Consider the following 17,194-nt stretch of genomic DNA (forward strand, 5'->3'; position numbering starts at 1 on the left):
TCCAAGTAGTGCAAGCTTCAGGGAAGATTATCTTCCAGACAAAGATGTACTGTTTGCCAAGTAGTAACAGCCAGGTACCACCCCACCACTGAGCATACTAATCCCTTATGTGCTAGGGTCATCTTTTATATTTGTGATAACTGTTTCTCAGTTTGCAAACTGAGAAAATCTAACATTTAAAAAATGGGGTTTGGGTACAGTGATGCATGCCTGAAATCCTAGCTATTGGGGAAGATATGTAGAATTGTACTTTGAGAACAGCCTTGGTCCAGAAACATATGACCATATCTGAAAAATAACTAAAATGGACTGGCTCAAGTAGTAGAGTGCCTGACTAGCAAGCGCGTAGGCCCAGAGTCCCAATCTCAAGACTGCCCAAACAAAAACATCAACTACTGTTTGAAGGATAGAGATGAGGGGAAAACAGAATGCTGGAGGGTGGAAAATGATGAAATATGCTGCATCTATGAATGAAACACAAAACTCCCTGAAAATGATGATAGGGAGAAGCAGGGATGAATTACTTGATCCAACTAAAACGCTGTATATGTATGTGTACCAATACCACTGTGGAAACCCTTTGGACAATTATTATACATTTGAACTAAAGAAAGACAAAAATATAGAACAGGTCCTTTCCAGGGAAAGGACACGAGAGGGAGGCTGGGAAACAGAGAGGGCGATGGAGGTTGAATATGGTGCAAAATTCTTCCAGTACATGTATGAAAATGGAGCAATGAAGCCTGTTGAGATTGGTGAGAGGAGGGTGGAGTTTGATTAGGACTCTTGAATATATTACATGCATAGATGGACATGTTAGGATGAAATCCCTTTCTACAACAAAAATGCAAATAAAAAATTTGGGGGGGGGATAAATGCAAATTGTCCTGAAGGAAATCTGGATTTATGTTTTCTGTGTTACTGCCACCTGAACTAGAACAACAAAACAAAAAAAAAACCCTCAAATTTTGATGCGATGATCCTTACTGTTTGCAGTACAAGTTATTCTCTATCATTTCTGATAGAAGCAGTCCAAAGGCAGCTGGTAAGGAGCACAGGTATACAAAGCCTTGGGCATAGGGCTTGGAACTTTGAAGCTTTTCATTTCTGCAAATGGCATCAAAAGGTTGACTGCCCACATAAAAATATACCTGTGCCATTTGGCCTAATTCAGTGTGATTGCAAGTTGTCTGTTCTAGAAAGGCCCACACCAGACTTCAGCAGCATGATATGTGCTCTTTTTCCGACAAGGATGAACACTGTTATGACAGAATTAGTTGGAGCATTGTTGGGAAGAAGGAAAAATTACAATTTACAGATGACTTTAGGGAGGAGAAAAAGTGGGATTTTCCCCATAAAAGAAACATCTTTAGTAGCCAATGCGGCTGAAAGTAGATAGTTTCTATTTTGCTTAAATGTGCATTTTTCCACAATAAAAATGGTAATGTGAAATAAATGGTTTTTGCTTCCCTATCTTGTCACAATGAGTTGCTTGGCTAAGGGTAAAAGATTTTTAAATGTCCAATTTCCCTTTGTCACCCCCTCTCTTCCGAATACCTGTGAAGTTTGTCAGGTTAACATAATCTTGTGAGTATTGCAGGCCAAACACATACTATTTTTAAATCCAAGTCTAGAAGATATTGTGTGTGCTTAATTAAAGAAAACATATAAATTGTAGGATCTGATGGCTGCTTGAGGAAACTAAACACTGTCACCTAATACTATACTTCAAATTTATCAATAAACCAGATTGTCTAAATTCTGAGAAATTTCAATATTAATTAGTAGAATGGACAATGGTAGGGTACTTTCTCTCAATTTATTTGGGATCCAAATATTTAAAATAGGTGATCAAGAAATGAAATATAAAACAGTTGATGCTTCTGTAGGCATACAGAAAGAGAATGTGTGAATACTATGTGCCAAATATGCTTTTTAAATACTTGTTTACAAAAGCATATTTTATATACTTGCATATAAAATGGTATACTATCAATATTAACGCATATGTAATAAAATATGTGAATCTGCCATTTAACAGGTCAAATGGGGGTAACAAAGTATGATTCAATCTAATGCAGAATAACACATAATCACCACAAGCTTAAAGATGCTGATAGTGTCATCCCATATAAAGAGAGGCAAATGAGATTAAAATAAATGAAACAATCTCCTACTTTTACCACAGTATTTTGCATCTAGTATTGTGTGTTCTTGGTCCCTCTGCTGAAATCTAGGCTCATGAGATATGACAAACAACATGGAGATTTTTCTCACCTCTGTCTGCACCATGGCTGGTCGTTGTGTTCTTAACATTTTGACAGTCTGGAAGATGTCTACAACTCCTTCATATCTCATTCTTTCCAAAACAATGCTCAGTGTTATGAAGACACCAGTTCTTCCAACGCCCGCACTGCCAAATAACAATGAGATTGCTCATAGTTTTGATCCATGGGATGGGAGTTACACATGCTTTCACCAGCTTTTCCCTCCAAAGGTTCTCCACAGCACTATCAAGTTAATGTGGAACTGAGTTCACCACCTGATTCCCTCTTGGGAGGGTGTGTTGTGAGAACATTTGAGAATAAATAAATTAGGATTCAGTCTAACATAATGCAATGACTTTCCAAAATGGTATAGAAACCTACTTGGGATAAAAATAAATGGCTAAAAGTGTGAGTTAATAAGTATGGGTGAAAATCCTATAAGTGGAGATCCTGAAACTGGTCCTTGCCTATGCTGGAAGCAAGAAATAATTCAGAGTAAGGTGGGACAAAATGGGCCTGTGTAACTCTTGTAATGGGTTAGTCACTTGGTAATTAGTCTGTGTAGGGGGTTTTGTCACTTAAACCCTCATGGAAGTATGTAACAAGGCAAATATTTAGTTAAAATACTGATGCAGGTTTAGATAAATAAAATTCAGGGGTGGGGGGACGGGAGGGAGAAATTGGGGAGGTGGGGAGGAAAGGGATAGTACGGGAAAAATAAAGGAGGGGGTAACACCCAGTCCCAAAGAAATTTAGGTTCCATGGGTTCCCTTATTTGCAATAATTAACATCCATATAGGATAATCTTATCAGAGGAGCTGAAAAGCTGAAAAACCATGTACAAATAACCATATAAGTTGATGCTAAGTGAAATGAACACCAAAATATGAACATAAGAGGTCTGTCTTTATTGTTATTGTTTTAAGTGTACTATGTGATTTTATTATTTTGTTGTTGTTGTTTCCTTTGTATGTTCTTTCTCCTATGGCATATACCATTGTCACTGTACTCAATTTTGATATTCTGCATCTTGTATATACATATGTCTAATCTGGAGAGAGGAAGGGGAATAACAAAACACTAAAACAAGGACCCAGGATGACCCATTGCAATGAAGATACCTACTGGACAATATATTGGAAATGAACTTTACAACTTCGGGCAGTGAGGGGGGCAGGGGGATAGGAGTATGGGGGCTGGGGGAGGGAAGGGATAGTGGGCAACAAGGAAGGGAAGGGGTAACAATGATCAACAATGTATTCATGGCCTTACTCATGTAACTGTAACCCCTGTGTACAGCATCTTCACAATAAAATAAAAATTTAAACAAGGAGGGAGTAACAATGCTCATTAAGAAATGGACCCATTACCTTGCTCATATAACTGTAACCCCTCTGTACAGTATCTTTCAATAATATATATATATATATATATATAAAGAGAAAAAAGTAAAATTCTATACAATGTGATTTTTTTATATCAGAGGATTTTTACTTAGTGTTCAGGAAGGTCTGTGAATATCCTGTACTTATAGATTGTGAAAATGCCCTATTTTGCTTCATTTCATAAGGCTCATAACTTTCGACTGGTTCTGAATCTTTAATCTACAAAACAGCAACCTTTAGTCTAAAAAAACCCAGCCACTGATTTGTGCATTTATCTGTTGGTTGGCCAACAGGTAAAACTCCAATTGTCTTTGTACCACATTTACAAGGTTTTGGGTTTCTCTCAGTTGTCTTTACTATTTTAAGATAATTCCAGAAACTTCACAGCAGTAAGAAAGAAAATTAATTCATAGCTCTTGTACACTCAAGTAGGAAGCATCTGGAGGTTTAGGTAATGAGAAAAACAGTGCATAATCTGAAAAATCCCTACATTTTTGGATCCTAATTAAATGGCATGTGCAACGCTTGGGCACAGGCTGTAGAAAATGGATGGAGTCATTTACTTGGTGATGTAGCTGACAGGCATATATAAATAGTGTGTCCCTTTATAAACCTCAATTTCTAAGAGTTTAAGGAGAAATATTAAGTGAGGCTTTGAAACCCAAGGGTACTCCTTAATAAAACAGCTGAACTCCAATGAAAGCCAAAGTTTCTGATAAGATGGAGAGGATGACCTTAAAAGTCCTTTTAACCTTGAAAGTCTTCTGGTCTTGAAAGACTGTGATTTACAACTTTTTTTGTTGAATGGGCTATGCACTCCAGAATCTCACTTTGATTGATCATTCAAATGTAACCAACAAAGTGTTTTTGGCTTTCTATTAAGTACTTTCAAGTAAAGAATAGGCATTGGCCTAGTATAAGATAAATAAATATGATAAATATAAATATAACTAAGATAAATAAGTTACAATATAAATATTTTCAGGACTTTCCTACAGAAAACACCTAGAAGTATTCAAGATATGTTTATGATATATGAATGCTATCTCAGCATTTATAGTAAAGACCATTCAAGTCATTTTGTGATGACAATACAATACAAAATAACAATACATCTGCTTATAGGACTGTCTAAACACAGGGTGCTTACAATATATTTTTCCTTATAGGTCATATTGAAAAGGCTTAAATAAGCACTTGGGGATATTATGTGCAAAATTCAAAAAAACACCAGTATTTCTAGCTCAGTACAAAATATCCAGTTTCTGAATATTTCAGTCCATGTGTCCCCTCCTACAGACTCTGGTTGTAATTTTGTGTGTGTGTGTGGTTGTGGGGTTTGACCTCTGGGCCTGGGCACTGTGCCTTAGATCTTCATCTCAAGGCTAGTGCTCTACCACTTGAACCACGGTATCACTTCCAGTTTTCTGAGTGGTTTATTGGAGATAAGAGTCTTGCAGACTTTCCTGCCCAAGATGGCTTTAAACCCCAATCCTCAGATCTCAGCCTCCAGAGTACCTAGGATTATAGGCATGAGCCACTGATGCCTGGTTGTACAAAAAATTTTTAATAGTACAAAACAAATGTATTTTTCATATAATATATCATTACTGAGAATCTTAGGGATCAGAGGGAAAAAAGGTAAAGTCTAGAGAAATTTTCCTATTCTCATAGTGCTATACAATAGAAGAATTAGGACAAGAAAACGTCTTGAAGTTCAACTTTTATATTTGTTTTATTTGTGATCATGAATTCCATGTATCACTAAGTACTACAGTGTGGTTTTTAAAAATGAAACCCTGAAGCAAAATACATCTTTTCTTTCACATCATTTTGAAGACTTTGACCATAAAAATATGTAGACACTAAGATTTCAGTCTCCTAGAATTCAGAAATATACTAGTTTAAATAAATTACTTGTATACGTTTCATTACAAGTTCTTTTACAGTGATTTCTAAAGCACTAAAGTTATGTGGAATGACTAAACCATTTACTTAGTATTTCTATTAAGTTCATTGAGTTAAATTATAAAATGCTGTAGAAACTGTTGAAAATAATTAAATTGAAGGTGCTTCATTTTCTGGCATAGCAACAATTTTCAAGCAAATTGCATTTTTAACTGAGGTACCATTCTAATCTCTTATTGACTGACAAGAATTAGTATTGTCATTAAGGCTTGATAGCTATTTATAGTGTTTCCAAGAAGAAAAACACAAGAGATACAGAGAAGTAGTTATAAGTGCAATTCTCTCAAAGCAGAGCAAGTAAAAAAATGATTACCACAATAAATTATTACTCTGGGATATACCAACCATTCTCAGTAAGGCAAACTGACAAGGAAACTAGTTTTCCTTGTTTGTTTTTTAAAAAAAGGTAATTCATTTTTGTTTTTTTTTACAAGGGGTAAATTTTAGGGATTAAAATATTTTATTTTATGGAAAGAACAAGAAGTAAATCTTGACATTTCACAATGTATTTGGCTACATAGATTCTCTACAAGAAATGTGTATAAAATATAACCAGACAACACTTAGTTTTAAAGTGGCCATTGCATTAATCATAAATGTAAAGCTGGTATTCGTGATTCTTACCTGCAGTGGACTGAAATGGGTCCATCTTGACCAAACTGCTCCTTTGTTTTATGAACTTGGCCGATGAAGTCAATAAATCCTTCTCCAGACTTTGGCACTCCTTGTTCTGGCCAGTCAGTGAACTGGAACTGCCTCACTGTTCGGGACTGGCCGTCCTTTAGAGGGAAAGCCACATACCCGGCCACAGGAGCGGGTGCCAGGAGGATTCAGCAAGCACGCAGACCACAAGAGCAATCATAATATATATACACAGTTTGTTTGTTTGTTTGCCAAAAAGGAAATGGGTAGAAAAAGTTAGGAAATCATTCAATTGGAAAGTTAACTCTGTGTGCCTTATCTGCTATGAACAGTGTCTATGTTCATATCTATTTAAATTATGAGTGTATTCACTGTCACAATGCCCTGTCAAAGAGCTAACTTTTCTGCTAGAACTGTGCAGCTATTGACTCTTAGCAAATGCTTTTGAGACCCAATGGATCATGTCTCCATTCTTTCTAAAATAGAAACAATAACTTCATGTTGAAAGGAGTATCTGGGCATATCATCTAGCCCAGAGGTTTTGATAACTTCACCTCTGCCATGCTTGCTTATTTCTGGCATTGTCAAATGACAAATGGTGACATTTGAAGGAATCGACATAGACCGCTCGTTGCTTTTAACCTAGATGCCCTGTATGTGTCAGAGGTATGCAACATCTACGCATGCCAGGACATACAGCATGTGCCACGTGATGATAATGAAGCAGAAAGTGAAACACCCCGGAAGGAGATCAAAGATATTTTTTTGGAAATAAATGCCCTCTGCTGTAAAAAGAGGTTTTCTGGCTGACCATGGGAATTTAGTACACCAGCGGAGGCTTTTACACAAACAACCCAAAGGGCCAGGGGAAAAAACAAAAGAAATAAACCAAGACAGATATAAGAGGAATTTTTCTTTTCTAAAGTGACCAGGTAAAATTGCTCTGACTCAGGAAATATAATGGTATAAAAAGAAGATAACTGAGGCACTTCTAATTCAGGAATTTTTTTTTGAAACACAGGAAGAGCTAAAGGGACCTTTTCTTTCCAAAATCAGAGATAACAACAGTGCCCACCTAATTTCTCCTTTGACAAACAGAGAAAAGGGACAGCCAAACTGCTTCTTTCGCTAGAGGAATCATCCTTTTTTTCCCCACCCTTGTTAACATCCTTTCTCTTTCAATATCTTTTTTAGAGACAGGCATGCAAATTCCCAACGTCATGGTCTGAGACTCAATCTGTCTCAACCACTAACATTAAGAAGATAGGTGGGCTCAGTTTAAGATTAGCATTTATCAACTAGCCTAGTGTCTCTCAGGGTCTCAAGGTAGATTCCAGACTAACATCATTTAGGGATGGAGATAAAATAGGAAGATCACACCATTTTTTTTGACAAACAGGGGTACAGAAATAACTGTCCCTAAAATCAACTTCTGGATGGTTACTATGGAAGCATGATTTACTTTCCTTGACTCCTGGAAAAGGTTTGGAAAGCACAGAAAAGAGAGCCAAAGGCTAGGTAATGAAGATTGGTTCAATCCAAAAGTCCTGGAGATTCCATTTCTGAAATCTTACTTTTAGTCACAAGAAGAGGTCAAGTGTTCACACTCTACTTTTTAGAGGAGAGATGACTGCCTGACTTCATTTACAGGTTATTTGTTTAAGAACACTGAAGTCTCCAGTGCCAAGTTGCTTTCTAAACCAAGGAGACTAGATTAGAAGCACAGCAGGAACACAAACAGTAGGTGCTTGTGGTAGCTAAGAAAATGATATAAGCATGGGGAAATTTAAAAAAAAATATATATATAATGTGAATAAGTTTCAGCTTTTGGCTTATTATGGTCAGTTTTAATTTGGTAATATTGGGTGTCGTAAAGGTGATATCCTACACTGGTAGAGTTTGTCTTTAAGTCTCTGTTATCAGAAATACTTGTTGAGTTTATTTCCAGGACACTTAAAAGTTGAATTCACATACTTAACTTCAAATGCTGAAAGGATATTTTAAAGAACAAAAACAAATTCAAAAGAACCAAAACAAAAATAAGAGGGCAGATAACTAAGGCATGCTTGCTTGGAAAACTAAAAAATGAGACCTAGGAACTTAATGGCTATCTTGAGTGCAGTCACCTTTAGGGTAGTTAATATTTTAGACTTTCAAGGATTAACAGGCTTGTCACCTGGGCCAAGGCTTTCATTAACCACTTTCTCTCTCTCTTTAAGTCAATAGTCAGAGTCAGGCTTTGGGGATTAGCAGAAAATGTACAAACATGAGTTTAGAGAAAGCTACTTTCCAGCAAAAACAATGGATACAGCCCATGGCTCTACCTTCAAGTTTTATTCAACCCACCCACTGTGACAGTTCTCAAAGTAAAGCAGGACTTTGATGTAATCCAGTTGTCCCTAAGATGTGTTTGTCATTACTGTCTGAGAGTTGCCAAAGGCAAAGATATTAAAGTGTATGCATAGAACATCTTACATCAGGGCTGAACCTTGGGCTTGGCAATCTTGATAAGCAACACAGAATGAAAATTAGCCAGCTGGGGTCATGGGTGCACCGCTCTCATAGACAGACACATTAGCACAAGGAGGAATAAACTATGCCAGGAATCAAATTAGAATGTGCAAAGCTTGTCAGATTCTTGTAAGGAATGCCATTTGCTATGCAGTTTTAAAATCATACCAAATTAACCTCTAAGCCCACATGACCTAAAGGGCTTTGCAAACCAACAACATATTTACAGCCTCAAGTAATGAAGGAAAAAAAAGACCTCCAAAAAAAACTGAGCTGAGAAGGTGAATGTAAGCATAGCCAACCAATCACATAAATGCTTCCCAGCACAAACACTCACCAATACATCCCCAAAGTTGCACTGCCAGATGTTACGTTTGAATAGAAGCCAAATCTGGGTTTCTGAGCAGGCTTGCCAGACAGAGGAAATTTGTTCTTATATTTTTAAAATAATGTCATCCAAAATGGGTGATTTCTTTTCTCTTTGGGAGTATGGTCACTTGGCAAATGCCTTTCCCAGCAAAGTATATTTTAAACTAATTTAGCTAATGATTAAGAGCTGAAGATTGTGCCAACTTACCCTGGCATCTGTGACCTTGAATTCCCTTAGGATATATTGTGGCATGTTATATTCAGCCATAGGATCTACAACAAAATACTGATATCTCGCCGAACGCTCAGCTGGCCAGTATTGGTGACATTTCTCCTAAAAAAAAAGAGATTAATGATAAACTACATAATGTACACATAAGATTTTGTTCATCATCTATCTAAATTCTTTCTCTCACTGATAAAACAGTACGATTCAAGGTAATTCCAACTGCATGTGAGTCACTTTTTCTTTGAAACCCTAAATTTCCTGAGGCTGAGGTAGCCTTGGAGTTTAATGTTTGCTCATGGTATCCAGCACAGAACCTGGCATGTAGTAGCTACTTGATAAACATCAGTTGAAGTGAATACTTTAATAGGGTGGATGTTTTTATGTTTTTAGAGTTATTCACAGAATTACATTAGTCCTTGGGAAAGGCTGACCATTTAAGTTCTATAATGCACCAATAAAGCAGGCTTGTAACATTGTGGTTTGGAATGAAGAGAAACATCAATGTAAAAAGAATGCAGAAAGAAATCTCAGAATTAATCCAGTCTCATTTGTAGATTGAGGAGATTGGAATCCAAGCAGGTTTAGTGACTTAAGTAATCCCTACAGAGAATTAGCTGCCAAGTTACAATAGTTACTTTCCTAGTCCAATATTTTTTTTTTTTTGGTCCATGGTGGGGCCTGAACTCTGGGCCTGTGTGCTGTCCATCAGTTCTTCAGCTGAAGGCTTATGCTCTACCACTTGAGCCACAGCTCCACTTCCGGCTTTTTTTGCTTATGTGGTGCTGAGGAATTGAACCCAGAGCCTCATGCATGCAAGGCAAGGATTCTATCACTGAGTCACGTTCCCAGCCTCCCTAGTACAATATTCTTTTTTAACAATATTGTTGTAACAGTTGCAGCTTAGTTATCCCTATATCAATTTTCACAAAAGAGAAGAAAAATATAACTCCAGGAAATGTTTACAAAATTTTGTTTGTATTGAATTTAAGTGGTAGGTCCATTGGTAGCTCTAATCTACTACTTCACGAATATTTCAGTAACATTCATTTTGTGAAGCATATTTTTAAAGTCACTGGGTACTAATGACCGACGACTATAACTCTAGCTTAATAGGAGAATTAAATCTAAGGATCTCTGTTCAAAGCCAGCCAGACAAGAAAAGTCCATGAGACTCTTGTCTCTAATTAAGCACCAAAAAAAAAAAAAAAGCTGAAAGTAGAGCTGTGGCTCATGTGTCAGAGTGATAGATAGCCTTAAGAAAAAAAAAAGAAAGAGCTCAGAAATAGCACTGAGGCCCTGAGTTCAAGCACCAGGACCAGGACCGAAAAATATTCCTAAAGAAGATCTATGATTACAAGATTATATTCTTTGAAAAACTATGTGAATTTCCAACACATTATTCAATGGACCTGAGAGGTAGGGAAGTGAAAATTTCCCTCAGGAAAGGAAAAGAACTAAGTTCTTTCAGACAGAGAAATGACAGCACATGGACTCAATGAACGCTAGCCTACCCAGAAAAAAAGGAAACAAGAATATGTTAAGAAAGCCAAATAAACACCTGCTGACCCACTTTCTCTAGTATTGTGTTTCTTTGGACAGAAAAATGGCCAAAACTATTCTCAACGGAAAGAACTTGATGTGACTTTGCAAATTAGAAACCATTCAATTATGAATGGTCAAGACCATGTGGGAGCACTCTGTATCTCAAGAAAACTTGAATTATGAAAATCAAAAACCTGTTTCTTTCAGTGCTCACACATCTTATGAGCAGATACACTTACTCTGCCCATTTCACGCAGCTTGGTTAGCATCACGACGATGGTGGAGTTGTGTTCCCAGAGCATCCGCCAAAAGTCTTCAGTGGTTTCTGCCAAGGGTCCTTGGGTAGCAATGTAGGCCTTCTGTTGTCTGAATTACAGAGAATGGAAAAAGTACGTTAAAAATTTTGAGGACATGCAAGAGCCCCCATTTGATATGTCAAAATCGAACCTGGCAATAGAAAAATAAGCATTATTAATTGCACCTGAAGGAAGCTCCCATTAAGATTACATAACCAAATAAGAGCATTTAATACATTAGAACACTTTTCAAAATAAATATTGTTACATAATATTGTTAATGTAATTATTACATTATATTATTGTAATGTCTCTTTCATTACTAAATTTTAGTACAACACTAATAACTCAATTTCATGTATAACTCAAGTTCATGGGTCATACAAATCACATAAGCAGTTTATGGCTTAATTTTCTAGAAATTATGCTCATAAAAATATTAGATTTATGAAATATGGTATGAAATAGCTTTTTTATTAACTCCTTCAAAATGAACATTGGTTCTGATGTGTGTGTGTGTGTGTGTGTGTGTGTGTATGCTGGTATCTTACTATGTGAGACACACTTGCTTCTAGTTTTGGGTGGTTAATTGGAGGTAAGAATCTATGGATTGTCTTTGAACTTGATCTTCAGATCTCAGCCTCTTGAGCAGCTAGGATTACAGACATGAGCCACTGGGGCTTGGTGACCAGAAATAAGACTGTAGGTGATGTAAAAATCTCCGTAACTAGTGTATCTTACTCCTATCCAAAATAAAAAATATATAAAAATACCAAGGGACTGAATGCTGACCTAGACAGAAACAAAATGGCTTTGAATTGAAATGAAATTTTCTGGTTATGAAACTAGGGCACATGCAAATACCAAGGCTTTGGACTGTCAAGAAAGCAAGACTAAATACCTGTATCCATCAATAAAACTGGCATTGATGTAATCAGATCCTTCTACTCCTCGGATAGGCTGTAGGCATACCCTTGTGGATTCATATGGCATAATATTAACAAGGCGATTTTTGAATTTATTACATGGAAGATTGGCACTGATGAATCTTGAGGTGTGAGCTTTTGAGCTGGCTAGACGCTGTTGAAAACAAGAAAAGAATAATTTGACAAAGATAATTTTAGCCAATGGCTTGAATGCAATATACCCACATATCTTTTTTTAAAGATATAAACCTTTTATTTTAAAGTATTCAAACTGCATTGATTTTTCCTTCTAAGTATTCATAGAGTTTATTGAGTTTTAAAATATTATGTTCTGAAAGTATGACCTCTCAATTTAAATTAGGACACAAAAGGGCCCAAGGCATTGTTCAAAAAAAGCAAGGATAGAGTTGGCAACAGAAGAAGCAAGTTTTATAATCAGGTATTTGAAAAGATGGTCTGATTATGAAACTTGTATTTCAAAGTTTTAGGAAAGCAAAGCCACTACTCAGGCAGTCCCAGAATGATACATTCAGCTCCTGAGTATCTAGATTTCATCCAATGCCATACCTTAAATTCAAGCTCCATTCCTGTGACATTCTCCCCTGTTTCTATTTGTGTCAGCTTCTGAATGTAGGCATACAAATTTCTAGCTGGCACTTCGGTATTTCCACAAGTCACTGCTTCTAACAGTGCATCATGGATAAAGATGTACTGGTCTTCTGTTTGAACCATGTAATTCCTCTGGGCTCTCATTAAGGTTACATGGCCATAAATATCTACAGTTTTTTCATGCTTTATTCTTTCTAACATGGCATCTATTACGATGAAACAACCAGTCCGGCCAACTCCCGCACTGTAGGGGAAACAGAAAAGAAAAAGCCCATGTAATATTATGAAGACATCAGTAGGTACTACAAGTTTTATTTCTTATTAACGAGTTTATATACCAATTTATTCTATTTATAAAGGTATTGTGATGATTGTTCATCACTCACATAAGATTTTATTTTCTTGCAATGCTGAAAGTAATCTGACTCAGGACCTTGCACATGCTGAGTAAGTACTCTATCACTAATTTCACTAATCTACATCTTCAGCTTGATTTTTGCCTACACAAGTGAAAACAGGTGTTTTGTGTGTGTGTGTGTGTGTGTGTGTGTGTGTGTGTGTGTGTGTGTGTGTGCATGCGCGCTTTCCCTCTCTGTCTCTCTCTCTCTTTCTGGGACTTAAACTTAAATTCAGGACCTAGGTGCTAAACCATTCTACCACTTGAGCCACATCCACTTCCAGCTTTTGGTTGGTTAACTTGAGATAAGAATCTCAGGGACTTTCCTGTCATGTTTAGCTTCTGGGACTTTTAGATCTCAGCCTCCTGAGTAGCTAGGATTATAGGCATAAGTCAAGCTCAAGCCTAGTCAAATCATATTTTTAAGGCACCATTTTCAGAATGTACAGAAAAAATAGTAAAATGAGTTTTACTTCATAAAGTAGAAATATTAAATCTATAACTACTATGATTCTTAATCATGTTATAAAATTGATATTATTTTGAAAGCATCATGAAAAATGCATTTAGGCTTTTATACTCAGAAACTAATTTTTTAAAGGATTGGTCAATATCTAAGACAATTTGACAATTATGCCAAACCGCAGCATATTTTAGTTTAATTTATTATAATAATAAAGACAAGCAATCTAGTAGATCTTTCAAGTGAAAACATTTCATATTCTAAAACTCACTAAACAGTTCTAAAGGCAGCCTCATGGGATATTTATAATTACAACATTAAAATGTTGATACAAATTTTCAAAAGTTCTGCATATTCTTAAAGGAATTCTTAAGAAAAAGCAATCAGCATAGGGTAATTCTTGAATTTATTCCCTTTCTTTTCCAAGCAGAAAGGAAATTCCAGGTGAAATTTAGGTATTTTGTGTAGAGCAAAAAGGAGGTCTCAGTCTCTGTTACTAAAAAAGCTTCAAGGCATTTTTCAAAATCCATTATTTGGAGACATATGGGTCATTTTCCAGTTGGTAGAAACAAATTCTAAGAAGAGGAGATGAGTCAACAAAGAACAATGGCTAGACAAGATCTTGGTGTTCCAAGGAGACAATCTAATTTAGTGAACTGGATTAGAATCAGGTGCTAGAAACACTGAAATATCCTCTAGGGTTAAAAAGGATACCAAGAAAACAACACATCTGTGCACTGACAATCTAAAAGTAAGCCTTATATGTTTCTACTTACCCATTTTTTTTCAGGCTGAAAGGTTTATGTTTCAAGAATGGTTCAGTCCAAAACACTTTTCTTTTTTAATACCTATTTACCAGTCGGGTAACCATGTAATCCACAGGGACAGGTACATATCACCACCTTAGATACCAAATCGCAGGGGTCCACCTTCATTCTCTACAAATCACTGTATATCTCTGTGCTCATTAATTAGTCTGACCAACCACAAGACGATCTTACTCTTCAGCCAATAAACAATCAAATACTTTGCTAAGTGAAATAGGCGACCTCAATAAAGATGACTTTAATCTTACTTTTAAAGATCTGAGAGTCTAACAAATGATGTAATACTCTACATAACTGTTTAATACAAGAAATCAATTGATGTGTTGGTTTTGGAATTGAAGGATGGAGAATGTAGGATGTTCATAAAACCAAAATGAAGTTATGATTTTGTAATTGTACTTCTGGCTCTGGGAGATGCATTTTTTTACAGGTGTAATTTTCATGGGTATAATTTTTCATAGGCCTGGAAGAGTACCTGTGCAAGAAAAACACCAGCACTCTAAAATGAGTGCACCAGGGTACTTGTCTCAAATGAAATGGGAATTTCTCTGATGACACCTACTTGAAAGGTAGTGTGAGAACATCTGTTAAAATAAAACAATATTTATTTAATTACTGAACACTGTAAATAAAATTCAGCCTTCATAAAGTGACTTGTGGTTTATAGATATGAGCAGTGGCTATAAGCACTATTTTAAAACTGCTTAGGGCTTTATGTCTTATGCCAAAGGCCTCCTGGATACTAAGGCTCCATTTAAGGTTTAAATCTGCAAACTGATATGACTTTTGAGGTATTTGAAACAGCCTTCTGGGTACATCTCCCTCAGCACAAAACCAGTAAGAAAACCGATGGATGCTGAATACAAAGCCCAGTAAACCCAGGGTTCCAAAGGAGCCATGAGGCTTTCTTTCACATCTTTTACCAAATCCAGTCCTTTATTACTTTAATATTCCTTTATTCCGCTTGCTAGATGGTCAATTACTCTGTCATTTTCCATCTTCACTCTTCCAGTTGGGCTATTCACCTGCTTCTCCAGATTCTTTTTACAGCAAACACCTTTACCCTATAACCCTAGAAAAACTAATCACTCATGAACTAATCATTCATGCTAATCACGTATGAACAACTGTACTTCTTGGCAGTAGAAACTGGATAAAAGCCTTCACACTAAGTGTAAACATTCACTAATGGTTGTGGGATGAATTAGTGATTGGCAAGAGGTATTATACAATATTCAACCCACCTAGATAAGTTAATCATTTGTAGGAGTAAGGAATCCTTAGTTTGTGAATGTAATCCTAAATTTGACATAGCTTTGGACTATGCAGGGGAAATCTAAGTATTTGCCATGAAAAAAAAAAACTTGAAGTAGTTTCTGTGTCTTGTTCTGATATGCAGCTAGACTGCAGTCAAAATAATCCAAATAAGATTAATTCACTTTTCTGGGATCCTTTCAAATTCCATTTTGGCAAGTTCTAAGATTATGAATAACAACTTTTCATTTTTTCTATGTTGTCTTTCTAAATCGTCTTCATTTTAATGGGGCATGACACCTATTTAGATACTACATGCTGCCCTTCTGAATGGATATCACACCATAAGAATCATGCAAGGCTACATATCAAGTCAATTCTAGGTAATAGCAGGAGTATTTTCCTAAACCATGCATCTGGGACCATTCAAATGTCTGCTTGATGCATGGTATAGTGTGGCATCTCCCTCAGAATCTTGAAAAATAGGTATAAATAACTCCAACTATAAACCATATTGCTTTTTTATATTAACAGTATATATCCTCAAACAATGAAGGAGGAACACAATTCAAATATGTACCCAAGCCTGAGGGAAGAAAAGAGGCAAAACAAGAGAGGCTAAGACTTGAACAATACCTATTTTCCCCACACAAAGCACAAAACACTTATTTTGCCCCTTCTTTCCATTGTTTATCCCCCACTCTTTCCATTCCTCTCCAAGAGGGGAAGGAGCTGGCCCTTGGAATTGATCTGTTGTCTCTTCTCTAGGGTGAAGAGGATTTTCTTGGATTTAAGGTGACCTTGAGAAAGTTACTTAACCTTTTTTTCCTATTAAATCTGATAACAATTAACTCTAGTTGATTAGGGAGTTTAATTATCTAGTAAATCTTAAGGTTGAGTTGAAGATATCAAGGTTTCTGCAAAAATGAAGAAAGAGGTAGTCACATTTTGTAGGTATGAACTCCATTTTTCAAAACTAGCTCTGATGTTAACCACAAGCAGCTGGCATTACTTGGAAAACAATGATGAAGTCACTTATGGTTCATTTGAGATTTGGCTTTTAAAATCCTGATTTACTCTACCTCATTCAACCTACTTTCCCCGTTTTCCAATCAACAAATAATAGCTTTCATTCAAGCAACTTTCACATTATCATGGGGAACAAACTGGCAGTCAAGAGCCTTTCTACCAGAGTGCTTGTTGCCCAGGTGGTATTCAGGAAATGCTGGTCTCCTTTCTCTTCTTGTGTATATAAAATTTAGGTTTTTCCTGAAGTGAAATGCAGGTTCTGAGACACCTCACTTTAACATGACCTTCCATAGTATTATTAGGCTTTCTGCCATTTGGGACTGCAGGAATGTCCAGATATGATGAACTTGTTCTAGTCCACTGCTCTGGAACATACTTGTAGCTCCATTTGACTAACCATAAGGCAAAGAGTCCTTCTTTCTTGTTCTGGAAGGGGGAAGTATAAGAAACATTAGATGTCCTCTTGTGCATGACTGTATG

At 36.4% G+C, this 17,194-nt stretch overlaps 1 protein-coding gene across 8 annotated transcripts in view; it reads right to left on the bottom strand.

The window, feature by feature from the left end:
- The window catches only part of Ptprd (protein tyrosine phosphatase, receptor type, D), a 515,048-nt gene that overhangs the window by 11,248 nt on the left and 486,606 nt on the right, over positions 1-17,194 (bottom strand). For all 8 annotated transcript variants that reach the window (XR_001175444.1, XM_013026394.1, XM_013026400.1 and 5 more), the window contains 6 exons: positions 12,703-12,988; positions 12,111-12,289; positions 11,153-11,279; positions 9,351-9,476; positions 6,245-6,399; positions 2,278-2,413 (listed from right to left, as the gene is read on the bottom strand). Coding sequence is in view for 7 of the 8 variants with exons in the window: in XM_013026394.1 (XP_012881848.1) it covers positions 2,278-2,413; positions 6,245-6,399; positions 9,351-9,476; positions 11,153-11,279; positions 12,111-12,289; positions 12,703-12,988 (1,009 nt within the window). In the remaining variant the exon portion in view is untranslated. The remainder of the gene's footprint in view (positions 1-2,277; positions 2,414-6,244; positions 6,400-9,350; positions 9,477-11,152; positions 11,280-12,110; positions 12,290-12,702; positions 12,989-17,194) is intronic.

This window comes from Dipodomys ordii, unplaced genomic scaffold (genome assembly GCF_000151885.1).
Source record: "Dipodomys ordii isolate 6190 unplaced genomic scaffold, Dord_2.0 Scaffold93, whole genome shotgun sequence".
NCBI lineage: Eukaryota > Metazoa > Chordata > Mammalia > Rodentia > Heteromyidae > Dipodomys > Dipodomys ordii.